The 27718-nt window shown below is 42.6% G+C and overlaps 1 protein-coding gene, 1 non-coding gene and 1 pseudogene across 3 annotated transcripts in view; 1 reads left to right on the top strand and 2 right to left on the bottom strand.

Moving 5' to 3' along the window:
• SLC28A3 (solute carrier family 28 member 3) overlaps window positions 1–18183 on the bottom strand; it is a 69842-nt gene extending 51659 nt beyond the window's left edge. For both annotated transcript variants that reach the window (XR_011254268.1, XM_069575827.1), the window contains exons 1-2: window positions 17937–18183; window positions 14282–14411 (exon numbers count right to left, since the gene is read on the bottom strand). Coding sequence is in view for 1 of the 2 variants with exons in the window: in XM_069575827.1 (XP_069431928.1) it covers window positions 14282–14359 (78 nt within the window). In the remaining variant the exon portion in view is untranslated. The remainder of the gene's footprint in view (window positions 1–14281; window positions 14412–17936) is intronic.
• TRNAG-UCC (transfer RNA glycine (anticodon UCC)) lies at window positions 1687–1759 on the top strand. The gene has a single exon. It is a non-coding gene; the product is annotated as a tRNA-Gly (tRNA).
• Window positions 18184–22484: 4301 nt separating the features above from the next.
• LOC138433108 (dual specificity protein phosphatase 5 pseudogene) lies at window positions 22485–23297 on the bottom strand (annotated as a pseudogene).
• Between the last annotated feature and the right edge of the window lie 4421 nt (window positions 23298–27718).

The following is a 27718-nucleotide window of genomic DNA, read 5'->3' as shown; positions in this document are numbered from 1 at the left end:
GGGCTGTGTAAAGTAATTTTAAAAGGGTGCATAAGTCAATATAGTAGAGGGGTCCTGTTTAGTTCAGTTCAGTCGCTCAGTTGTGCCCGACTCTTTGCAAGCTCATGAACTGCAGCACGCCAGGCCTCCCTGTCCATCACCAACTCCCAGAGTCCACCCCAAACCCATGTTCATTGAGTCTGTGATGCCATCCAACCACCTCATCCTCTGTCGTCTCCTTCTCCTCCTGCCTTCAATCTTTCCCAGCATCAGGGTCTTTTCCAATGAGTCAGCTCTTCGCATCAGGTGGCCAAAATATTGGAGTTTCAGCTTCAACATCAGTCCTTCCAATGAACACTCAGGACTGATCTCCTTTAGGATGGACTGGTTGGATGTCCTTGAAGTCCAAGGGACTCTCAAGAGTCTTCTCCAACACCACAGTTCAAAAGCAACAATCCTTTGGTGCTCAGTTTCTTTATAGTCCAACTCTCACATCCATACAAGACCACTGGAAAAATGTAAAGGCATCTAAACCTGCTATGAACTTTAATTGCCACTTGAAGCCATGGGTAGACAGTGGCTCTGCTCTAAACCACATTTTAGTGATTGTGTTTTTTTCCTGAATATATTTGTAACGTACTTTGATGTTTATGCTAATGAATTTTTAATGTACTTTTGGAGATATTTCAGTCTTGTGTACTCTTCTGACATCAGAAAAGTACTCCTGCTTGTTCGCAGTCTTATCGTATAATCAGCCTACCACAGGCTTTCATGTACAGCAAAGTAATTAATATTGTGCAAGTGTAAAGTATTTCTGCTATGAAAGTAGTTTGAAAAATGAGAAATTATTTAAAATGGTTACAGAATACAAGTTAATTTCCTTTCCCTACTTCAGTCTGCTTTACCAGCAAAAGGATCCCTTATTTGTCATTGTGAAATTCTTAGAAAATGTGTTTAATCCTCTTAAATATACTCAATACTAAAAATCTATATTTCTTATTTTGGTAAGTATGGTAAGTTCTGTTGGGTACAGAGTACAAGGCGCAATCAAAGGATGGTGAGGACCTTTCCCATTGCATCTCTTGAGCTGTCTGATTTTTTTTTCTCCAGCGTTTTGTTTTACACAGGTTTTGAATTTCTTAACTTTTATTGTGTCTACTAAATACTGCATATGTACTATTCTGATTGTTTACTACCAATAAAAGACCTGTTAATCATACACACAGAAAAATTAAAATTAAGTATGGTCTAATACTTATACAAAAACTGTGAAGAATATAATGTTTGTCTGTGAACCAATTTGGTCAGACAAATCACTAAATGACTTTATTCTTTCAATTAATTTCTTCATTTCATTTCATCTCATTTCAGAAAACATAGCTTCAGCTCTTCATTAATGTCTATTATTGGAGAAAGACAGAGTAAGAAGGAAGAAAAGGGAAAGAGGGAAGAAGAGATGCAGGTGGTATCAAGAGACATTGGATATCATTAATGATACCTTCATCTTGTAACTTCATCTTGTCATACCTTGAGTAGCCCCTAAGCTATTCAAAATCCTGCTTTGTTTTTGCAACCATTGGTTTATATAGTGGGTATTACAACTTGGGACCTTCCTGCAAGTTCAGTGAAATCAACCCCGAGTCTACTTTCAGTTCCTGCTTCAGCCACTCTCCAGCCGTCTTCATGTAAAGGTGAGTTTCAGGGACGTCCCTGGTGGTCCAGTGGTTAGGACTCTGAGCTTCCATTGCAGGGGGCCCAGATTCAATCCCTGGTCAGGGAACTAAGATCCCACAAGCTCTGGGGTGTGGGAAAACAACAACAACAACAACAAAGCAGGCTGTTTTATGCCAAAGCCTGAATCACCTATGGGATAAAGTCTGGGTCAGTCATGCCTGATTCTTGAGTTATTGTGGGGCGTTATGGTCATTTATTTCTAAATATTATCCTTACTTACTGCAGTATTTTTTGCTGGTGGATAGCATATATTATGTCATAGGCATTTGAATTTGCTCACAACTGGAAAAATTTTGGTTTTTGGCTTCCCTGGTAGCTCAGCTGGTAAAGAATCTGCCTGCAGTGTGGGAGACATAGGTTCAGTCCCTGGGTTGGGAATATCCCCTAGAGAAGGGAATGGTTACCTACTCTAGTACTCTGGCCTGGAGAATTCCATGGACTGTATAGTCCATGGGGTTTCAAAGAGTTGAACATGACTGAGCGACTTTCACTTCACTTCACTTCACTTCACTTCACTTCACTTCATTTCACTTCAAAATTACGTTAGCCATTAAGCACTTCTTTCCACAGAGTGCTAATTAAGTGCTAGAAACTTACAGTATACAAAAAATTTTTTAAAGAAATTCATTTGACTAAATAGAACATGAATCAAAATGAACCAAAATATCTGTAGGGCTTGCAAGTGCTCAGTCATGTCCGACTCTTTGTGACCCCATGGATTGCAGCCCCCCAGGCTCTTCCTGTCCATGAAAATTTCCAGGCAAGAATACTTGAGTGGGTTGCTATTTCCTACTCCTGGGGGATCTTCCTGACCCAGGGATCAAACCTGTGTCTTCTGCAACTCCTGCATTGCAGGCGGATTCTCTACTTCTGAGCGACTGGTGAAGCTCCAGAATAAACCAAAATATTTGTAAATCGCTTTTTAAAGTGCTGTGAAGAGCCCTAGGTATTGAGAACTGAGCTCTCCAGTGTGCTGGGGGACCTCACGGACATAAGGTTTTATGTTCAGTTGACATGGTAAAAATTCAGATCTGCTTGCTTGCATCTCTCACAGTTTTTCCATGAGTGAATTCCAAGATTTGCTATAAGAAGAGACAGACTTCACACTTAGAGTTCAAAATTTGGTTTCACCTGCACCAAAATAGTCTCCCCACCTAAATGGTTTAAATAATAGTTACTTGAGCATTAGTAATAAATACTTGAGCATTTGTTAGGTACCAGTGCTTTACATCTGGAGAAGGAAATGGCAACCCACTCCAGTATTCTTGCCTGGAGAATCCCAGGGACAGAGGAGCCGGGTGGGCTGCCATCTATGGGGTCGCACAGAGTCGGACATGACTGAAGTGACTTAGCAGCAGCAGCAGTGCTTTACATTAATATCACAAAAGTCTTATGATGCAGGGTATCAGTAACTATTTTTGGATGAGAAAATAGGTATAGAAGTTATGTAACTTGGGAGTTGCTTGCTGGTCCTGTGGTTAAGAATCTGACTTCCAATGCAGGGGATGTAGGTTTAGTCTGTGGTCGGGGAACTAGGATTTCACATGTTGTTGGGCAGTTAAATCCACGTACCTCAACTACTGGGCCCACACTCTAAAGCCTGTGAGCAGCAACTAGAGAAGACTGAACACTGCAGTGAAGACCCAGTGCACCAAAAAAAAAAAAAGAAGAAGTTAGGTCGTGTGCCCAAATCACAGAACTAGTAGTTTAGTTCTGAAGTTTCGATCCAAGGGGTTTTGTCCTCCTAGAAAAATTTAATATGTAGCTTTTAACCTCAGTATCTGTGCCCTGTTATCCTCACTTCCCCCAACCCCCAACAGTATGGCTTTTTTCAAGAGTTCACCCCCTTTCTCTCTCCTATTTCTTCCTTAATGAGGGGCCCTTTGCCATCTCCAGCCAAGGTCAAAGTCACATATGCTATGGCCAGTGCTTGGAACATTGCAGTCTACTTCTTACTCCCACCTGTGCTTTTCTAAATTCTTCCTTCCCTACTCCTTTCTTCCCTCTTCCCTGACCTAAAGACCTTGTGCTCTACAAGGGAACAAGGAAGTGGCTGTGTGGAGCAACAGAAAGCCACAAATATGCAGTCTTCTGGAAACGTCCTTTGTTGAATCTGCCCCTCCTTGCTGGATCCAACATACCCTGTTTCTAGACCTTTGCTTCTCTCCTGCTTTGCTTGCCTGCATCTGCCCCTCAATTAAGCAAATATTTTGTTTCAAACCTCCCTGGCTGCCCAAGTCAGACCAGTACTCTCGAACCAACTTACTCCTTGTAAATGTTCCTGAACCTTTAGTCTTGAGTGGATGAGAGACTCAGAACGCAATAACTAGAATTAGAAAAATAAAGATTTTTTAAAAGCTAGCAAAGTTATAAAGTAATATGGATGACAGTGTAGGATGATCAGTACATTTCCAAAGCTGAGCAGGTCAGCAGAGTAAGGTAACTGTGTGGTCCAGAAGGGGAGCTGTTAATGCCTGTTCTAGCCCCTTTTAGACTATGACTGACACTTTCTCATGATGCAAAGAGCCTTATCTCATATGAATGGGTTACTTTCTGATTATGTTTCATGGAGAAATATACATATATATTTAATTGATGTATAGTTGATTTATATACAGCCTTGACATACTCCTTTTCCTATCTGGAAACAGTCTGTCGGTCCATGTCCAGTTCTAACTGTTGCTTCCTGACCTGCCTATAGGTTTCTCAAGAGGCAGGTCAGGTGGTCTGGTATGCCCATCTCTTTCAGAATTTTCCACGGTGTATTGTGATCCACACAGTCAAAGGCTTTGGCATAGTCAATAAAGCAGAAATAGATGTTTTTTTGGAACTCTCTTGCTTTTTCCACGATCCAGCAGATGTTGGCAATTTGACCTGTGGTTCCTTTGCCTTTTTTAAAACTAGCTTGAACATCTGGAAGGTCACGGTTCACATATTGCTGAAGCCTGGCTTGGAGAATTTTGAGCATTACTTTACCAGCGTGTGACATGAGTGCAATTGTGCAGTAGTTTGAGCATTCTTTGGCATTGACTTCTTTGGGATTGGAATGAAAACTGACCTTTTCCAGTCCTGTGGCCACTGCTGAGTTTTCCAAATTTGCTGGCATATTGAGTGCAGCACTTTCACAGCATCATCTTTCAGGATTTGAAATAGCTCAATGGGAATTCTATCACCTCCACTAGCTTTGTTCGTAGTGATGCTTTCTAAGGCCCATTTGACTTCACATTCCAGGATGTCTGGCTCTAGGTGAGTGATCACACCATCGTGATTATCTGGGTTGTGAAGATCTTCTTTGTACAGTTCTTCTGTGTATTCTTGCCACCTCTTCTTAATATCTTCTGCTTCTCTTGAGAGTCCCTTGGACTGCAAGGAGATCCAACCAGTCCATTCTGAAGGAGATCAGTCCTGGGTGTTCATTGGAAAGACTGATGCTAAAGCTGAATCTCCAGTACTTTGGCCACCTCATGCAAAGAGTTGACTCACTGAAAAAGACTCTGTCTGATGCTGGGAGGGATTGGGGGCAGGAGGAGAAGGGGACGACAGAGGATGAGACGGCTGGATGGCATCACTGACTCAATGGATGTGAGTCTGAGTGAACTCCCGGGAGTTGGTGATGGACAGGGAGGCCTGGCGTGCTGCGATTCATGGGGTCGCAAAGAGTCGGACACGACTGAGCAACTCAACTGAACTGAACTGATTTATAACGCATGTTAGTTTCAGGAGTAGAGCAAAATGACTCATATATATATATGTATGTATAATTGCAAGATTTGACTATAGTTCGCTATGCTATACAATAGGTCTTTGTTGTTTATCTATTTTATATATAGTAGTGTGTATAGTGAAAGCGAAAGTCGCTCAGTTGTGTCCGACTCTTGGCGACCCCATGGACTTTGTTCATGAAATTCTCCAGGCCAGAATACTGGAGTGGGTAGCCATTTCCTTCTCCAGGGAATCTTCCCAACCCAAGCATTGAACCCAGGTCTCCCACATTGCAGGCGGGTTCTTTATCAGCTGAGCCACAAGGGAAGCCCAGTAGTGTGTACGTGTGATCCTAATTTATCCCTCCCTCTCAATGAAGAATTTATTCCATGACTTTAGTTGCAACCTCTTATAATCTGGCTGGCTAACTTATTCTAGAATGTTCCTAAGTCCACAGACTATAGAAATTCAGTTTCAAATGTAAATGTATTGGTTTTAGATTCTTGGGACCAAGATTTTGAAATTAGCAAAGAGCCATGAGGTAAATAAAGAACTGTCCTCTATTCCTGAATTCCTCTCGTTACCACCCTCTCCATCTTCCTGTTCGTGTCTCTCATATCTTTTCATTCAGGGCCTTGACTTCTCCATATAATGTCATATGAGAAAAATAGTTCTTGACATGGTGGCCTGGGGAATTATACACTTTGGGCCCTAATGAGCATTTTCCTTCCACTCAGCTCAAAGGTCTGCATAGTCAAAACTATGGTTTTTCCAGTAGTCATGGATGGATGTGAGCATTGGGCCATAAAGAAGGCTGAGCACCAAAGAACTGATGGCTTTTGAGTTGTGGTGCTGGAGAAGATGTGTGAGAACCCCTTGGACTGCCAGGAAATCAAACCAGTCAGTCCTAAAGGAAATCAACCCTGAATATTCACTGAAAGGATTGATGATGAAGCTGAAGCTTCATGTATTTTGGCCTCCTGATGCAAAGAGCCAACTCATTGCAAAAGACCCGGATGCTGGGAAAGACTGAAGGCAGTAGCAGAAGGGGGCAACAGAAGATGAGTTGCTTGGATAGCATCATCGACTCAAGGGACTCAGAGTCTGAGCAAACTCTGGGAGATGGTGAAGGACAGGGAAAAGGGTCGAACTCAACATAGCGACTGAACACCAAACAGCAACAGCTCAGAGTAGGTGCTCAAAAGATATTTGTAGAATGAGTTAGTGAGGGAATGAAAGCCTGTAGATACTCATTTTGAACATTTAGGAAACGTTCTCCAACTCCCAGTCTAGGGGAGATCACCTCCTTGCATCATGAATAGCATTTTTTACATACTATGTTCTGTTACTTTGCCATTGTTACCTAATTTAACCTAACAGAAGCTCCCTGTTTTCAGCTCCTAGTATAATGTCTGGCACGAGGTCAGAACTCAATAAATTTTTGTTGAATCAATAAATGTTATGCTTTATGTTGAAAGAGTTTTGGCTCTTGGAAGGAAAGAGACAAACAAAGGCTTGAATTTATAAAACCAGGAGATTGGAAGGAACACCAAGATGTCTTCAGGTATGTTTCCTGACAATCATTCTCAGTAATCATCTCCTTTGTTCCTGAAAACCCATGAGAGTTTTCTTAACATTGTGACTCCCAGGATTTTCATAAGAAACTTCTATTTACTGTCAAAGGATATAAGACATTTACCTTTGCTTTCTTTCTGATTTTCAAAGGAAAAAGAAAGTATGACCAGGCATGCCAAGACTACAAATGGCTTCTGGGCCAAAGGTCTTAGCCATGTGTGGAGTGAATTTAGATGTCTCCAACTCTAGAGCCCGGCTTTAAGTGAAAATCATGCTGTTCTTCATCTGCCTAAATCTGCAATATGAAGACGAAATTCCAAATTTCTGTGGCATGATAGAGATTTGGGGTTCATGCTCCCAATAATCTGTTCTATATAAAATTTCAAATTCTCCCACCTTTGATATTTTTTGACAAATAACAGTTCAGTTAGCATCTGGGGCCTAGTTTGTCATTAACATCAACAGTGTCTAGATAAAATGGGTCTGCAAGCATCACTGTCTTCCTTTTAAATTAAGAGCTTATGGAGCGGAAGTTTTATAATCAGTAGTAAAAGAGAGAGAGAGATAGGAAGCCTGGTAACCAGTCTTGGATCTGTCTTAACTGAGGTAAGAATGTTTTCCTAAAAACCTTGGCAGCCCATCCTTTAGAGGTCTGGAGGTTGGGGCTGTGTTGGCGGCACACGGTACCCTGTGAGCCAGTTTCAATTGGTGTTCCCATGACTGATCAAGGGCTTTCAGTCATCACTGACATGACATCTACATGACAATCAGGACCAGAGATAGATAACAAATCAGGTTCTACTCCATGCAATCAACATGTAGAACCTCAAAAGAAGCCTCTTAGAATCAGAAGGGATATTCATGGAAGGAAAATAAAGCATTTAATCTCCCTCTTCTCCTTTCCTTTTCCTGTGACCATTAGATGTCAGTTTTGGTAAAAGGCAGCCATGATGGCTGTAAGCCTCAGAACCTTAGTCCTGGCTGTACTCATGACTGATCATACGGTGCATGCCTCCCAAAGCTACTCTCACTCTCCTGAAGCCTCAGATGTGGCTAGAACCATTCGTCATTTAATCATACACATACTCCTTTATGACATGTCTAGCTTTGCTATTTAAATCTCAGGTTATTGGGCTTCCCTCGTGGGTCCGTGGTAAAGAGTCTGCCTGCCAATACAGGAGACACCAGTTCAGTCCCTGATCTGGGAAGATCCTTTACACCTTGGAGCAACAGGACCGTGTGCCTCGACTACTGAGCCTATGCTCTAGAGTCAGGGAGCTACAACTAGAGAGTAGTCCCTGCTTGCCAGAACTGGAGAGAAGGCCCACGCAGAAAAGAAGACCTCACCAAAATTAAAAAACATATATATATATATATAAACTAAGATTATTGGTACCATTGGCAGGAATGATGGAGTAAGAACATCTCAAATTCCTCACCTTCATAAAGGCAACAAGAACACTGGCAAAATTGTCAAAATCACTTTTTTGGAGCTCTGGAAGTTAACCAAAGGCTTATGACAATCCAGAGAATATTTTTTCCAAATACAATGACTGAATCTCAGAACTGCAGGCTTTGTGGTGTCTGAACTCTCTGGTCCTATTCCACTCTCCCCAGAGTCATGATGACCTTGAAAAACAACTGAAATAGCAGTGAAAACTAAGCAGCCTAGCATCCTAAGGAAGAGAAAAAATGGGAATGTCACTCTCCCAAAGTCTAGTTGCAAGATCACAGCCCTTATTTGACCTGTCTTGCAGTTCCTTGGCAATTCCCACTCGAAAGGCTTGTCTTTATTTAATCTGAGTCTGCATTCGTGTATGTGTATGCATGCAGAGTCACTTCAGTCGTGTACGACTCTTTGTGACCCTACGGACTGTAGCCCACCAGGCTCCTCTGTCCATGGGATTCTACAGGCAAGAAAACTGGAGTGGGTTGCCATGCCCTCCACCAGCAGATCTTCCAACCCAGGGATCAAACCTGTCTCCTGAGTCATCATTCACCCAATACTATTTCCCTGAGGGCCATGGTTTAACATCGGAGGCAGCTGCCTGAGATTGTGAAGACTGTTGGAGAAAACAGCAAGATAAACAAAAATGTAAAGGAAAAGTTGGAGAATGAGATATCCATAAGGGAGACTAGAAGCCCAGGGATGCCCGAGAAAGACCTGAGAAAAATAAAAATTCTTATTTCTGGCTGATGTGGAAACTCAACAGAAGCAGAGTCGAGTAAGCATGGAATTGGAGCTGGCCTGCCAGAGGACTATGGACAACCTCCCCAGCAGTCACAGAGCCCCTAGCATGGATGGGGACATTGATTGGTTTCAGGCACTTGGGAATTTATGTCAGATCCATAACTAATTATTAAACTCACTGAACAGAGCCTTGAGTGGCAACACATGACAATAAATGCAGACTCCATAGAATTAGTTCAGTTAATTCAATAAACAAACCAATAGGAACAATAATGGCAACAGCAACAACCAGCAACAGCAAACCCCGGAAAAGGGGGGAGGTACTTGTTTTTCAGAATTACCACATTATTTCATTTTCTTAAATCGAAGTATTGTTGATTTATATAATGTTTTGGTAGTTTCAGGTGTACAGCAAAGTGATTCAGTTCTTTCTATATATTCTTCTCCAGATTATTTCATTGTAGGTTATTACCAGATGTTGACTAGAGTTCCCTATTTTATTTTGCTATCCTAAGTGAGGGAGGCAGTTGAACAAAATGTGCAGGATGGGACTGTCCAAGCTGAGGGATGACAATGTCCTGTTCCTTGACCTGGTTGGGTTTTTTTCATACCTTGTCTATCTGGTTTCATGTGTTTTTCTGCATGTTACATTTTACAATGATTGGAAAAACCCTGCCTGCAACTCTGATCTTGCCTCTTCTGAGCCCACCTCTCTCCCTTCTGCCAGAGGAATGTCTTTTCTCTCCTCATTTTCTCCAGGGTCTTAATGCCTACTTACAACACAAACTGTCCCCGGCCCCCACCCTGCCCCAGTGACCAGTGATATCCAAGTTAGCAAATCAAATGAACTTGTCTCCTCCATGGAGGAGTCTTAGCTTTTGACCTTGCAGTTCTTTTCCCCTCAGCTTCCCCAGACTCTCCCCCCTCACCTGGTTCTGTCCTCTCTTCCTGTGACTTTCCAGTTCCTGATACACTGGCGCTCCCCGGGTTCCCTTCCCATGGTCTCATCCACGCCCTTGCCCACCTCTCTGCTAACAGCCCCCCAAAGTTTAGTGCCCCTTCCAGGCTCTGGTGCAGGTGTGCATGAAGCTTCCTGCTTCATCTCCATCTTTATCTGAATGTTCGGTATCATCTGAATTTCAAACAACAGGCCTCAAAATGAAGTCATTCTCTTCCTTGCTCCAACCTGATTCCTAGATTTTCTATCTCTGTAAAGGGAATCACTTTCAAGTGACATCTCAAGCTAGAAATGTGGATGTGTCGTTCTCTTTAACCTGAGTACCAAGAGCTTCTATTATTATGTGCACATTGTGCTAGGCTTGCTACTTTATGCCTCGCTGCCCCCCACTTCCAGATTCCTATTTTGAAAATTTCATGCCCTGAGTGGTATGTCAGGAGATGGAAACTTTGGGACATGATTAACTCAACAGGGCAGAGCCTTTGTGAATGGGGTTAGTGTCTTTATAAAAAAAGACCTCAGAGAGCTCCCTGGTATTTTTGTCTTTGTGAGGATGGGGGCCTCACCAGATACTGAATCTGCTGATGCCTTGATCTTGGATCTCCCAGCCTCCAGAACTGTGAGAAATACATTTCTGTTTATAAGCCACCCAGTTCAAGATACTGGGTTGGCCAAAAAGTTTGTTCGGGACTTTGTCGACAAAGATTGGTATAGTCAAACCTACAGTTTTTCCAGTAGTCATGAATGGATGTGAGAGTTTGACCATAAAGAAGGCTAAGCATCGAAGAACTGATGCTTTTGAACTGTAGTGCCGGAGAAGCCTCTCGAGAGTCCTTTGGACTGCAAGGAAATCAAACTAGTCAATCCTAAAGGAAATCAACCCTGAATATTCATGGAAGGACCAAAGCTGAAGCTCCAATACTTTGACCACCTGATGCAAAGAGCTGACTCATTGGAAAAGATCTTGATGCTGGGAAGGATTGAAGGCAGGGGAAGGGGGCAACAGAGGATAAGTTGCTTGGATAGCATCATCGACTCAATGGACATGAGTTTGAGCAAACCCCAGAAGACAGTGAAGGACAGGGAAGCCTGGCGTGCTGTAGTTCATAGGGTTGCAAAAAATCAGACAAGACTTAGCAGCTGAACAATAACAAGCCACCTAGTCCGAAATATTGGGTTGGCCAAAAAGTTCGTTTGAGTTTTCCTGTAAGATTTTATGGGAAAAGCCTGAATGAACTTTTTGGCCAACACAGTATTTTGTTACAGCAGCCTGAGTGAATTAAGACTGTTTTTAAAGAAACCATATAGTACATATGTCGTTTACGTATATTACAGAGGAAGTCGTGGAAATATTCACGGGCAGGGGAGCTCTTACTCCTCTCCCTGACAATCCCACTGCAGGGGGGCCTCTAATTAGTATTAATTAGTATTAATACTGTCACCCAGCATCAGTTTCCATTGCCTATAACCTGGTTCTGACCATCAGACTAACCTAACTGGTATCTCAACCACACACAAATCTCTTCCCATTTCCGTTCACCTTTAAGTAGTGCTGAAGTACTTTAATACTTTGATCATATAAGTTTTGATCGTTTCCTTCTTGAATATCTGATGAGCACACATGGAGGCCACATGGTCTAACACCAGCCTCCCCCACTCCCTTCACCCCACCAGCTCCACATCCTCTCTACCCAGAGCACACAGGCTCTTTCAGGTCCTGGGCCAGGGCACAGGCAGTTCTCTTTGTTTGAGATGCTCTGTTCACAACCTTCCCTGTTTATCTGGGAAATCATTGCCTACCCTTAAGTGACACCTGATGTTCTCTGAACATCTGTGACACAGAATAGTTTGTTATTCCCTGTTGAACTGGCTCTCTCCCTGGTGGTGGCCATATCTAGGGGGCAGTTAACAACCATGCTGAGTAAATAGGTGTCTCTGGAAATTCTTATTGAAGGTCTAGCACTGGACAGATAACCTGGTCAGTACTTGAACAATCTGTATCACTGGAGGCAGAGATGGTGAGGAGACATCTCACAGGTATCTTAATCTTGTCTTCCAGTAGTTACCGCCACATAGTTCCTAGCCACTTCTCCACAATTTATTGACCCTAAAAGCGCAATCCTGCTTTCCTTTGTCTATATACTTCTCCACAATTTATCATCCTTTTAAAAAATTCTGAGTCTTACTGCTTCATTGGGATTTTTACTTTCTTTCTGCGAAATTTATGTGTACAGAAAATTAAAAATATTAATAAACTTTGTATGCCTTTTCTACTATTTAATCTCCCATTTGTCAGTTTAATTCACAGACCTTAGGAGCTGAATCTAAGACAGTAGAGGGAAGGATTTTCTCTCCCCTGCACTTACACCCTGTGAGATGAGCATGACTGTGATAAATACGCAGATGATGAAACTGAGGATCAGGGAAGTTACAATAACTTGCGGAAGACTCAGGACAACTCAGGGTTGGGTCAAACGCTTTTACCTTCCTTGTTCCTTTCTTTGCTATTGCTTAAACATTTGTTTTGCTTGTGTATTGAAGTTAAAGCCTAGGGGATTTCTGACATCTGTTCACATGGCTTCGCAGGTTGACTGTCAGCTTAGGAAAGGAAGCATACTTGGGAAGAGCCTTGAAAAATCCCTGTCCCAGACCCAGTCAGAAAGCCTGGTATTTCCTGGAGACAGTCTCCTGTGGCATATGGACCTGGGCCAAGCAGCATTACTCACTCAGTGAGTTTTGGTTGATGACATAAGACAGTTTGCAAAACCCAGCTGTGTGGGGCAGGTACCCAGGCCTGATCTGACAGAGGATTTAATACCTGGTTCAAGAGAAAGGAACTCTGATCTGAATAAACATTTCTTCAAAGAGGACATATACATGACCAACAGGTACACAAAAAAGATGTTCAACACCGCTAGTTATTAGAGAAATACAAATCATATCACCTCACACCAGTCATAATGGCAATCAGCAAAAAATCCACAAACAGCAAATGCTGGAGAGGGGTGTGGAGAGAAGGGAACCCTCCTACAGTGTTGGTGGAAATGTTAATTGGTACAGCCACTATGGAGAACAGTACGGAGGTTCCTTAAAAAACTAAAAATAGAGATACCATATGACCCTGCAATCTCACTGCTGGGCATATACTAAAAAAAAAAAAAAAAAAAGATCCAAAAGTATCCATGCACCCCAGTGTTCATTGCAGCACCATTTATCAAAGCCAAGAAATGGAAGCAACCTAAATGTCCATTGACAGAGGGGTGGATAAAGAAGATGTGGTGCATATACACAATGGAATAATACTTAGCCATTAAAAAGAATGAAACACTGCCATTTGCAGCAATATGGATGAAACTAGAGAGTGCCATTCTGAGTGAAGTAAGTCAGGCAGAGAAGGAGAAATATTGTATGACACCCCTTATATGTGGAATCAAAAAAGAAATGACACAAATGAACTTATTTACAAAACAAAGAGACTCACAGACTTAGAAAATGAGCTTATGGTTGCTGGGGGAAGGTATACTTAGGGAGTTTGGGAAGGTCAAGTACACACTGCTATATTTAAAATGGATAACCAACAAGGATTGGAACTCTGCTCAATGTTATATGCCAGCTTGGGTGGGAGAGGGGGTTGAGGGATATTTAGGGCTGAGTCCCTTTGCTGTTCACCTGAAACTACCACAATCTGGTTAATTTACTATATCCCAATACAAAATAAAAAGTTTGAAGTTTGGTGGGAAAAAAAGAATACACATGTATACTTAAAGAAAGAGAGAGAGGAAGGAACTCTGAGGTGCTGACTACGTTCAGGATCTAGATTCTTCCCCATTCTTCCCCACTCACCAGTTCTTTGGGAAACTGTACGTAAATACTATACCCATGCCATATGAGCCCTAAACACAAGCAGGAGAGGAAAGTGTTGTTTTCAAGTGATAGGACAGGTCAGGGATCAAAACAGGTTCAGTTAAGAGACTTTTCAGGTTTGTCAACCCAAGAAGGAAAGAATAATAGGCTTAAAGAGAACCATTAAGAACCTTATTTTATTACAATAAGACCTCTGCTTTAGTGAAGAAACTTGCCAGAAAGGCCAGGAAAGAACATTAATTACTTGGTCTTAAACATAAAACAAAAGCTCTGCTCACCTGAAAGCCACTGTTGCTGCAACCCTGGGCTGGGAGGGCCGCCACCCTCTGCAGCTCCACAGAGCTTTTGCTGCTCATGGACTTGGGCTCCGGAGTCTTTTCAGACGTCTGGGCTGGAGATCCGCTGTACCTGTGAAATCAAACACAGCTTCTGCTGAAGTCAGAATGCCACCTGCTGTCATAGGCACCAGGCCATCGATTCAGTTTGTGAACTTTGATCTAAATCTCCTGGTTGGGGTGGGGCAGGAGTGGCGAGGGGCGGGGTGGACGCTTTCCGGGCAGGTCCACCTACTTTATTAATCCTTCTTATTATCCCCATTCCTGCCGGTCCATTTTCACTCAGGGAAGAAGACTCCTGTGGTGCTCAAAACTGAAAAGAACATTTTCTCTACAGTCTTGAGTGAAAGAATCTAATTTCTGGGCTAGTGTTGGGCACTGGGAGTGGTGAGTGGCAGGAAACATAAGGGCTGGCTATTACCAAGTGACCAGGATTCTGTGCTAGGTCTGTGTTCTAGACATTACATATGGTGGTCTTGATTTATCTTGAAACAAAGGAAAACTGAGGTGTCCCTGAACATCACCTCAGTTAATCTCGGAGTAACAAAAGTTAATGGTTTGCTCAGGGCCATTTGGCTAATGAATGGACAGTGAAAAGTCAAATTCAGGTCTGGGGGATTCCAAAGCCTTCTTACTCTACCCCTGCCAGCAAACAGGGTCGCTTCAAAAAATTCAACTCCTAGAGGGACTTCCCTGGTGGTCTAGTGTTTAAGACTTCTAAGTGTTTAAAAATGGTCGAGATCAAAATATCTTAAAAATAAATCCAGCTCCTAGAAATGCAAAGATGTAGCAGGTAAATGAAAAGTGACCAACTTAAAAGATTCTTTCCTCTATGAAATTTTTAGCTATGGGATTTTTTTTCCCCCAAAACAGCAATCTCCCCTAGTACGTTTAAAATGAACTATTGTGCATCTATTCATTATTATAATTATGAGGTCTGTGCGGAAATGTGAAAAATGTTTATGTTAAGTGAAAAACTAAAATGTATAAATTGAATGCTGTGTACAGTAGACAAAGAATGGAAGAAGATATCAAATATTGCTGCTGCTGCTGCTGCTGCTAAGTCGTTTCAGTCGTGTCCGACTCTGTGTGACCCCAGAGACGGCAGCCCACCAGGCTCCCCCGTCCCTGGGATTCTCCAGGCAAGAACACTGGAGTGGGTTGCCATTTCCTTCTCCAATACATGAAAGTGAAAAGTGAAAATGAAGTCGCTCAGTCGTGTCTGACCCTCAGCGACCCCATGGACTGCAGCCCACCAGACTCCTCCATCCATGGGATTTGCCAGGCAAGAGTACTGGAGTGGGGTGCCATTGCCTTCTCTGTATCAAATATTACTAGTGGTTATTTCTGGGTTGTGGTTTTTTTTTTAATCCTCTGCATGTTTTATTTTATTTATTTATTGGGATTGCACTGGGTCTACATTGCTGCTTTCAGATTTTCTCTAACTGTGGTGAATGGGGGCTACTCATCCTTGTAGTTCACAGGCCTCAGTAATTGCAGCACGTGGGCTCAGGAGCTGTGGCTCCCAGGCTCTAGAGTTCAGTCTCAGTAGTTATGGTGCATGGGCTTAGCTGTTCCATGGCACGTGGGATCTTCCTGGACCAGGGATCGAACATGTGACTCCTACATTGGCAGGCAGACTCTTATCCACTGTACCACCACTACCAGGGAAGTCCTGGGTTGTGGTTTTATGGGTGGTTGCTATTTTCTCTTTCATCCTTTACTAAATTTTCTATAAAAGTGTGATTTACTACCATTATCATCATATTGAATATATGTATACACACATATGTGTATACATATATACAGTATGATGATATGAACATATATACACACGTGTGTGTGTGTATGTTAAGAGCTCATTGGACCTATACTGCCTGGGTTCAAATCCTGGCTCTGCTGCTCACTACAGAAAACTATAACTCAGCTCAAGATCTAAACCCAGCCTTCTGCCTGTCCTTAGGCAGCCCCAGAGCTAAGAATGGTTTCTAGATCTTAAAACAGTTGAAAAAATTGAAAGGATGAATATTTCACGACATACATAAACTATATGAAATTGAAATTTCAGTGTTCATAAATAAAATTTTGTTTGCACAGAAACATGCCCGTTCATTTCTGTATTGTCTATGGCTGCTCAAGACTCAATCTAGTTTATAGTTGGAGAGGATCCTTATTCTCCAAAGAAAAAGAAAAACCTTCATTCTTCTGTTTATGGTTGTAATTGCAGGAATGTGATTCAAATGTCTTGACATTCTTACAGGTATTGTTATATGAAACTTTTAAAAGGCAACAACCCAGTATTTTCTCTTCCCCTAGGCTGTAGCCAGCATGTTTGAAAAGATACAAGCATATTTGAGAGCAGGTCACAGTACCAGCAAGATCACACTACAGTGTTGATTTAAAGGCACAATGACCTGTTTATTTCATTCTAAGGCAATACCAGCTAAAAGGAAAACTTGAGAGCTACTTAGGGCAAATTGCATGTACAAGCAGGATGCTAAAATGCAAAACTAGATAGTCATTTCCAGAGAAGTTTTAACTTAAAATGCTATCTATCTGAAACTTTTGGTTAAAAGCTTTTAGAAGTAATGAAAATTCTGACTTTCTTGGCAGCACAAGAATTAACTTGGGACTATTCATGGGACTATCACTTGATGGTACCTTGGTAGAAGCTATGGCTCATTTTAAACAATTTGGAGATAGGCATTGTGATCGGAAAATGAGATGAAAGACCCTTGCAACTTTCCAAGACCGCATATTAAATCATTCCCCAGTTACGCAGAATCATTATTTGTAAGGAATAATCTATGCCAAGGCCTGGGAAATTGTCTCTTAATTCCACTGCATCAGCTATTTTCATCGCTGCTGCTGCTGCTGCTGCTGCTGCTGCTGCTAAGTCGCTTCAGTCGTCTCCGACTCTGTGCGACCCCATAGACGGGGGCCCACTGTCTCTGGGATTCTCCAGGCAAGAATACTGGAGTGGGTTGCAGGGTTCCTCAAACTCAATTTTAAACTTTGAAACCACTGCATAGCAATCAAATCACTAGACTTTTTAATCAAGGGATGTATGTTCTATTCCATTCCGTAAAAGTTGGCTTTTAGACCCAAAACCATAGACTGTATATACAAATTCAAATATTAAAGAAAAACAAAGAACCTCCCAACCCCCTTCAAATTTATTAAAAATTTGCAAGTAAAAAATTATAAACACATGATAGTAGATCTTGCTTCATGTACGTAGTTCTATAGTAAGATCATTCTTTTCCTTTTGGTGATATATTTCCAAAAAGAGTAAAATGAATTAAAAAAAATTGTCCATAACATTTCTCACATGTTGAGAACAATGTATTACATGTTTCAGCGTGATTTTTATCTGCTCCTGCTGTCATCCCTGGAAGGACATTCCACGTACTACAGATTAACATTTTTTTTTAATACATTTTGAAGTAGTTTAGTAAACTAAGAATGTAATCCTGTGATGGCTACAAACCTTAGTCTAACCAACCTGAATTTTTGAGTTGGTTAGTTAGATTAAGAGAGAATCCAAGAGTGAGAAAAAGAAAAGCAATAATGTGTGTTTTACTTGGGTTTCTCTTACCTTGGACGTGGGGTATCTCTTCACAGCTGCTCCAGGAAAGTGCAGCTGCTGCTCCTTACATTGGACGAGGGGTATCTCCTCACTGCCGCCCCTTCTGACCTTGAACGTGGAGTAGCTCCTCTTGGCCAGCACCTCCCTGCCGCCGCCCATGGCCTCGGGCATGGGGTAGCTCCTCTCAGCTGCTCCTGCACCGCCTTTGTAGATATGCAGATGACACACCCTTATTGCAAAAAGTGAAGAGGAACTAAAAGATCCTCTTGACGAAAGTGAAAGAGGAGAGTGAAAAAGTTGGCTCATAGCTCAACATTCAGAAAATGAAGATCATGGCATCTGGTCCCATCACTTCATGGGAAATAGATGGGGAAACAGTAGAAACAGTGTCAGACTTTATTTTGGGGGGCTGCAAAATCACTGCAGATGGTGACTGCAGCCATGAAATTAAAAGAAGCTTACTCTTTGGAAGGAAAGTTATGAGCAACCTAGATAGCATATTGAAAAGCAGAGACATTCCTTTGCCAACAAAGGTCCGTCTAGTCAAGGCTATGGTTTTTCCAGTAGTCATGTATGGATGTGAGAGTTGGACTGTGAAGAAGGCTGAGCACCGAAGAACTGATGCTTTTGAACTGTGAAGAAGATGCTTTTGAACTTGAGAAGACTTTTGAGAGTCCCTTGGACTGCAAGGAGATCCAACCAGTCCATTCTAAAGGAGATCAGTCCTGGGTGTTCATTGGAAAGACTGATGCTAAAGCTGAAACTTCAATATTTTGGCCACCCCATGTGAAGAGGTGACTCATTGGAAAAGAGTCTGACACTGGGAGGGATTGGGGGCAGGAGGAGAAGGGGACAACAGAGTATGAGATGGTTGCATGGCATCACTGACTCGATGGACACGAGTCTGAGTGAACTCCGATGGTTGGTGATGGACAGGGAGGCCTGGCGCGCTGCAATTCATGGGGTTGCAAAGAGTCAGACATGACTGAGCGACTGAGCTGAACTGAATGTGTGTTTGAAATAGAAAATACTTTGAGATGTTTCTCCAACAAAATCATCTTTGAAGTTAGATTTTGCTTTTCAACACCCCCACTACAGAGCTGGTATAGGAAAGGCCAGGTGTAGAATCTGCTGCCTGGATAATGCCCACACATGATTTACAATTACTTGGCCTTATGGATCACTTTAGTTATAATCCTTAGACAGATGATCTTGGTACAATGGTGGGGCAGTAAAGCAAAAGGGAAGAGAACTAGCATCTGTTGATCATTGTCATGCACCTTTTAGGTACTTATAGTGCTTCCATTTCATCTTTGCAACAGCCCTACAAATGAGGTGCTAATAGCCCCATTTCACAGATGAAACACTTGAGGCTCAGGGGACGAAGTGACTTTTCCAAGAACATAACTAGTAAGTGGCAACATCGTGATTTGAGCCTAAGTGTCTGAAACCTAGACCTGTCAAGAGCTAAGTTCTGGAAGGAAATAAAGCCCAAGAGAAGCACAACTGAGTTAATACCCAAAAGTGTTCAGTCTGCTAGTGGGAAAAGCAAACTACAACCAAGATGAATGGAAAAAGCTTAATAAAATGGAAAAAAGCTGAGTTTAATCCATCTGCATACTTTGAAATCCCCAAAAGATGTGCCAGTGCTTCACTGAGGTAATTCCTAAGAAGCCCCAAGAGTTGACCTGTCATATCTGATTCCACTGGAAGTGAATGTTTGGACCTGCAAATGACAGGAGGGCAGGGATGGTACCCACCTTAGTCTCTGTATTTAGCATCACTTAGAGCAGAGCAGACTCAAGGCTGAATAGCTTGTCTATTGACCAAAGGAGGAAACTGGAAACCCCTGCATTCCCATTGTCCCAGGAATCTGTGTGAACTGTATAATGAACTGTGAAGGAGGTTAGCGCCCATGGCTGGCCCTGCCCAAGAACCAGCACTGGGAGGAGGGTGAAATAAGCAGAATCTAGGGTGCATGTTTTAAGTGAGTACAGGTCAGGACATGAGAGTGAGAGCCTTCTTAAATGTTGTACCCCAGACCCCCTGCCCAGCTCACCCTACTCCTGGTCCTGCCACGAACAAGCCCTGAGTTTGTTTTGGATCAGTGTAAGGTAGCAGTTAAGCGTGTAGGCTCTGGGCTCAGTCTAGCTGCCAACCCAGGCTCTGCCTCTTACTAACGCTAACTAGCTGGAACCTCAGGCAAATTACTCACCAGAAACCTTTCTAAATATCTGTTGTTACCTGCAAAACGAGATTCGGAATTTTGCCTACCTTCTAACAGGCCTACTGGGAGAGTTTGATGGGGTACCACATGGAAAGTGTCTGGTGCATTGTAGGAAGAAGGCACACACTCAAGATTCCAGGGCAAATCTGCCAGCAGCTGCCCCAAAAGGCAACCCAGGGGAAACATTCTTCGTTCTTTTTCAGTGCATGAGAAAACAAGACACGGTTTGCAAGGCCATGGGAGGTGGTTTTGGATGGTCAGCTAAATAAGGCTGCTACTATAAAAAAATATTGCAATCTGTGGAGCAGAGACCACTCAAATGTGTTTTCTTCACCATTTTGCAACTGTGATGGCAAGAATTATGAATGGATGCTAAAGTTAGTGGCTGGCAGAATTTGATGAGAAGGACATTTATGTGCTTCTTTGTGTCTCCCCACAAAGTATGTGTTAATCAAAGAAAAAGTAAGAGAAACTTTACAATGGGGAAACCTGGAGGACACCACCTTACCAAACAGTCACCAGAAATGGGGGAAAGTGACATTCTGTGCCTCCTGATATGAGCACTGAGCAGGACACCACATCACTTTTGTGGAATTATTGCCCCAAATGTATAACCTGAGTCTAATTGGGGCCAGTTGGGGGATGTTTTACAAAATAACTGGATTATATTTCTCAAAATTGTTATGTTTATAGAAGACAAAGAAGACAGAGAGTCCATCTCAGATTACAGACTACCAAAGATATTTGACAGATAAATGCAGTACATCATCCTGGAGTGAGTCCTGTATCAAGGGGGAAGTCTGTTATAAAGACCAACATAGGGACAACTGAGCACATTTGAATTTTGGTCATAGTAAGGTATAATCTTAAATTTCCTCATATTGATAATGATACTATGGTTATGTTAGAGAATGACCTCAGGAAATAGACTTTGGAATATGGAGGAATAAAGGGGTATGATGTCTATAATTTATTCCTTAGTGGTTCAGAGCAAAACGACACTCAAATGTATATGAGAAAAAAAAAAAAAACAAAAAAAAACAAATGTATATGAGAGCTATTGAGGTATTATATAAAGCTAATGAGGTGTTACAAAATAAAAAGATACAAAAAGATGTGAATTATTCATATATGCTAATTATAAATTTAACCTCTGTGTCGTGTGTGTGGACAGGGACATTAATTTGCATACACATGTTTCCCTTTTACTTTTTTATTTTGCACAATAAAAACAACAACAATCAGTAACATACTGCTTTTCTTCACATCTGTATGATTTTAAGAAATTGCTTTTTCTCCTGGAGAAATAGCTTATAGATGAAACAAATAGTATCAAATTGTGAAATCTGCAAACCTCAGAAGTCAATAGCGTGAAGCCTACTCCCAGGGGCAGGGAAGAAAACAAGTGTCATGAGAGAAGAGGCAGGCAGGCATAAGGAGGGCAAGCTGGGGAAATGAATGTTTCCAATGCCACTGACTCAGAACACACAGTAGTTACGCTTTTCCTTCTTCACTTTAAAGGGTGATTTGTGGTCTGTAGTCTGAAGAATGACTTCAAATGACACATGAGCTGCTTTGAAGAGACATACAACAAGAAAGTTTCAAGAACAATAAGAATCACTCTAAAGGTCTAGGTCCCAGAAAGAACCCACAGTGAAAAGCAAAGTCAGAGAGCTGATGTCTTGCTGCTTCAGCCAACCACCTCCACTGGACCCATGAAGGAGTCTCAACAGCATTTGAGGGAGAGTTCAAATCAGCATATATATGGTGTCCTTACAAACCCTGTAGGGTTACTTTCCTGACCAGATGGTGACAGCTTATGCCCTGAAGAAGCACAGACAGAGATTTCCAAAGTTAAATAAGGTGGAAAATGAATTGGCTTCATAGCCTCCTTTTCTTCTAGTCTAACAACAGCTTTCCCCTCCTGGCTCCCCACCCTCTGTTCCTGCAGGTACTTATTGCCTTATGCTTAAGGCAATGAAGCAGTGAACTTTGAAGTTCAAGAACCGGGCAGTCCTAAGGACAGGACGTCTGGAGGCCCAGGAGCCACATGCACTGTGTTCTCATAACGGCTGGGCCTGCCTTCAGTGCTGAGAACCTATCCCTGAAGTCAGTAAAGCTCATTTGCAAGCTTGATGACCACTCACTGTTCCACGGGGATAGTATGACATGAAAACCTGAGGTTTTCAGTGTTGCACGGGTCTGAAATATCTGTGAGTTTAGAAAACAAAACCACAGTTGTTCCTGGCTGGGCTGGTGCCCCAACCCAGTCCTAGTATGGCAGTGCTGTGGCTATGGGCTCCCGCTGAGCTCTGAGACCCTGAGGAGGGTCAGCACTGGTACCAGCATGAAGCTGGCACATGCAGCGGGGAGCCTGGCACGACAGGGCTCAGTGATGGTGAGGCGGCCATGAATGAAGGACCGACTGCCGCCCTCCGCAGGAGGGAGCCGGGGAGTGGCTTGGAAGGCAGGATCTCAGAGCCATAGTGCAGGAGCTGGCCTGGGAGGCCGAAGAGGAGGCGGTTACTCCTCCTCTTCTTGATGGGATTGAAGGCCTCCTTCAGGCAGAACTGCTTGGTCTTTGTGAGGTTAACTTTGCAGATGGTAGGTGAATGAGGAGCCCAGTTTCACGGTGGACCAGGGCCTTTCCTTTCTTTCCCTGACATTCTGTGAAGCCTATGGCTTCTTGAAAGTGGGAGCTAATGTCAGACTTGGGACTGTCTTCTGCAGGGACCCCTTTGTAGTGTAGATGGGCTGGGCAGGCCTCGTAGATCTGTAGGAGACATTCAGTGGGGCTGTGAAATGCAGATTGGTGAGGATAACACTTGGATGCATGGCAGGCGTTTCCAAGGTTGAGGAACAGAAGGACTGTAACAGGGCTGCCGTGTTCAACAGCTGGCCAATAGCTGATGTGAGCACTGGTTCCCACTCTGTCTATTGAGGGCTCTCTTACCTTCAACCTTGTCTTGTGAAATAAGTATTATGTCCATGCAGTGCTCAGGATATTCCAGTTAAAAGGTCTCATATCCCCCTTTGAGGAAGTAGATCTGTGGGGCTGGGGCCAACAGACAGCCAGGTGTCACCAGAACACACAGCGCAACCCCCTCCCCCTGGCCTGGCTGCTCCCTGCCCCAGAAACTCATATTTATTTGGCTGTGCCACACAGCCTTGCAGACTCTTACTTAGTTCCTTGATCAGGGATTGAACCTGCATCCTCAGCAGTGAAAGCATGCAGTCCTAACAACGGGACATCCAGAGAACTCAGAAACCCGAATTTCTATTTTTTACATCTCTGAAACTACGTTACTGCATATATTTCCTGCCCCCTCACCCCATGTGGTTAAATACAGATTCCAAACATATTTTACTATTCATGTGCAGAGTTGGGATGGACTTATTAACAACAGCAAAGATTCTGCTACTTAAAAAGATTAAGGTTTTTGGAATAGGGGTTTTCTTTTACATAATATATCTTTAAACCAGTAAAACTTGTCATTTCTAGGTCAAGTTATGTGACTTAGAATAATAGAGATGCCCCAAGTAATTGTCAGTTCAGTTCAGTTCAGTTCAGTCACTCAGTTGTGTCCGACTCTTTGCCACCCCATGAATCACAGCATGCCAGGCCTCCCTGTCCATCACCAACTTCCGGAGTTCACTCAGACTCATGTCCATCGAGTCAGTGATCCCATCCTGTCATCTCATCCTCTGTTGTCCCCTTCTCCTCTTGCCCCCAATCCCTCCCAGCATCAGAGTCTTTTCCAATGAGTCAACACTTCGCATGAGGTGGCCAGAGTATTGGAGCTTCAGCTTCAGCATCATTCCCTCCAAAGAACAACCAGGGCTGATCTTCAGAATGGCTGGGTTGGATCTCCTAGCAGTCCAAGGGACTTTCAAGAGTTTTCTCCAAAACCACAGTTCAAAACATAAATTCTTCAGCGCTCAGCTTTCTTCACAGTCCAACTCTCACATCCATACATGACCACTGGAAAAACCATAGCCTTGACTAGACAGACCTTTGTTGGAAAAGCAATGTCTCTGCTTTTCAGTATGCTGTCTAGGTTGGTCATAACTTTCCTTCCAAGGAGTAAGCATCTTTTAATTTCATGGCTGCAATCACCATCTGCAGTGATTTTGGAGCCCCCTAAAATAAAGTCTGACACTGTTTCCACTGTTTTCCTTTCTATTTCTCATGAAGTGATGGGACCAGATGCCATGATCTTCATTTTCTGAATGTCGAGCTTTAAGCCAACTTTTTCACTCTCCTCTTTCACTTTCATCAAGAGGCTTTTTAGCTCCTCTTCACTTTCTGCCATAAGGGTGGTGTCATCTGCATATCTGAGGTTATTGAGATTTCTCCCGGCAATCTTGATTCCAGCTTGTGCTTCTTCCAGCCCAGCATTTCTCATGATGTACTCTGCATATAAGTTAAATAAGCAGGGTGACAATATACAGCCTTGACGTACTCCTTTTCCTATTTGGAACCAGTCTGTTGTTCCATGTCCAGTTCTAACTGTTGCTTCCTGACCTGCATATAGATTTCTCAAGAGGCAGGTCAGGTGGTCTGGTATTCCCATCTCTCTCAGAATTTTCCACAGTTTATTGTGATCCACACAGTCAAAGGCTTTGGCATAGTCAATAAAGCAGAAATAGATGTTTTTCTGGAACTCTCTTGCTTTTCCAATGATCAGCAGATGTTGACAATTTGATCTGTGGTTGCTCTGCCTTTTCTAAAATCAGCTTGAACATCTGGAAGTTCATGGTTCACATATTGCTGAAGCCTGGCTTGGAGAATTTTGAGCATTACTTTACCAGCGTGTGACATGAGTGCAATTGTGCGGTAGTTTGAGCATTCTTTGGCATTGCCTTTCTTTGGGATTGGAATGAAAACTGACCTTTTCCAGTCCTGTGGCCACTGCTGAGTTTTCCAAATTTGCTGGCATATTGAGTGCAGCACTTTCACAGCATCATCTTTCAGGATTTGAATTAGCTCAAATGGAGTTCTACCACCTCCGCTAGCTTTGTTTGTAGTGATGTTTTCTAAGGCCCATTTGACTTCACATTCCAGGATGTCTGGCTCTAGGTGAGTGATCACACCATCGTGATTATCTGGGTCATGAAGATCTTTTTTGTACAGTGCTTCTGTGTATTCTTGCCACCTCTTCTTAATATCTTCTGCTTCTGTTAGGTCCATACCATTTCTGTCCTTTATCGAGCCCATCTTTGCATGAAATGTTAGGTCCATACCATTTCTGTCCTTTATCGAGCCCATCTTTGCATGAAATCTTCCCTTGGTATCTCTAATTTTCTTGAAGAGATCTCTGGTCTTTCTCATTCTGTTGTTTTCCTCTATTTCTTTGCACTGATCACTGAGGAAGGCTTTCTTATCTCTTCTTGCTATTTTTTGGAACTCTGCATTCAGATGCTTATATCTTTCCTTTTATCCTCTGATTTTTGCTTCTCTTCTTTTCACAGCTATTTGTAAGGCCTCCCCAGACAGCCATTTTGCTTTTTTGCATTTCTTTTCCATGGGGATGGTCTTGATCCCTGTCTCCTGTACAATGTCACAAACCTCCGTCCAGAGTTCATCAGGCACTCTATCTGTCAGATCTAGGCCCTTAAACCTATTTCTCACTTCCACTGTATAATCATAAGGGATTTGATTTAGGTGATACCTGAATGGTCTAGTGGTTTTCCCTACTTTCTTCAATTTAGGTCTGAATTTGGCAATAAGGAGTTCATGATCTGAGCCTCAGTCAGCTCCTGGTCTTGTTTTTGTTGACTGTATAGAGCTTCTCCATCTCTGGCTGCAAAGAATATAATCAATCTGATTTTGATGTTGACCATCTGGTGATGTCCATGTGTAGAGTCTTCTCTTGTGTTGTTAGAAGAGAGTGTTTGCTATGACCAGTGTTTGCTATGAGAGTGTTTGCATTTTCTTGGCAAAACTCTATTAGTCTTTGCCCTGCTTCATTCCGCATTCCAAGGCCAAATTTGCCTGTTAGGTCAGGTGTTTCTTGACTTCCTCCTTTTGCTCCAGTCCCCTGTAATGAAAAGGACATCTTTTTTGGGTGTTAGTTCTAAAAGGTCTTGTAGGTCTTCATAAAACCGTTCAACTTCAGCTTCTTCAGCATTGCTGGTTGGGGCATAGACTTGGATTACTGTGATATTGAATGGTTTGCCTTGGAAAAGAGTAGAGATCATTCTTTCATTTTTGAGATTGCATCCAAGTACTGCATTTTGGACTCTTTTGTTGACCATGATGGCTACTGCATTTCTTCTGAGGGATTCCTGGCCGCAATAGTAGATATAATGGTCATTTGAGTTAAATTCACCCATTCTAGTCCATTTTAGTTCGCTGATTCCTAGAATGTCGACATTCACTCTTGCCATCTCCTGTTTGACCACTTCCAATTTGCCTTGATTCATGGACCTGACATTCCAGGTTCCTATGCAATATTGCTCTTTACAGCATCGGACCTTGCTTCTATCACCAGTCACATCCACAACTGGGTATTGTTTTTGCTTTGGCTCTATCCCTTCATTCTTTCTGGAGTTATTTCTCCACTGATCTCCAGTAGCATGTTGGGCACCTACTGACCTGGGGAGTTCCTCTTTCAGTATCCTATCATTTTGCCTTTTCATACTGTTCATGGGGTTCTCAAGGCAAAAATACTGAAGTGGTTTGCCATTCCCTTCTCCAGTCGACCACCTTCTGTCAGACCTCTCCACCATGCCCGCCTGTCTTGGGTGGCCCAAAAGGCATGGCTTATTTTCATTGAGTTAGACAAGGCTGTGGTCCTAGTGTGATCAGATTGACTAGTTTTCTGTGATTATGGTTTCCGTGTGTCTGCCCTCTGATGCCCTCTTGCAACACCTACCGTCTTACTTGGATTTCTCTTACCTTGGATGTGGGTGATACTGAACTTCAAAAATTTAAGGATGTACCCCCAAAGTTGTAAGTGGCCCTTAAAGTTGCTCTAATTCTAAAAGTAAATGTTTAAAACACACCTTGAGCTCATATTTTCAGCCTCATCCATCATTACCCAGTTACTTCACATTTTGGCAGAAGCCCGAGATAGTGTCAGGGCTCTTAGAGCAGCTGGTAGAACATCTGGAAGTTGCAGCATTATTTGGGAACACAGGGAAATACTGGTATTTAAGTCTGTTCAATCTACTGTGCAGGAAAGGACAATGTCCTACATATGTAGTGTAACACTCACAAACACAGAAAACTATGTAAAAATATGCAAGAAAACCTCTGTTTCTGAGTTTTTCTGTTAACTTTAGTTTCTTACTTACCAATTGCTTTATTAGCATTCATTAGCCTGATTTAACGGAGAAGGCAATGGTAACCCACTCCAGTACTCTTGCCTGGAAAATCCCATGGATGGAGGCACCTGTTGAATGCAGTCCACGGGGTTGCTGAGAGTCGGACACGACTGAGTGACTTCACTTTCACTTTTCACTTTCCTGCATTGGAGAAGGAAATGGCTACCCACTCCAGTGTTCTTGCCTGGAGAATCCCAGGGATGGGGGAGCCTTGTGGGCTGCCATCTATGGGGTT

This window comes from Ovis canadensis, chromosome 2, assembly GCF_042477335.2.
Source record: "Ovis canadensis isolate MfBH-ARS-UI-01 breed Bighorn chromosome 2, ARS-UI_OviCan_v2, whole genome shotgun sequence".
Taxonomy (NCBI): Eukaryota; Metazoa; Chordata; class Mammalia; order Artiodactyla; family Bovidae; genus Ovis; species Ovis canadensis.
The sequence above is the reverse complement of the archived record's forward strand: the minus strand, read 5'-3'. Positions and strand labels throughout refer to the sequence as shown.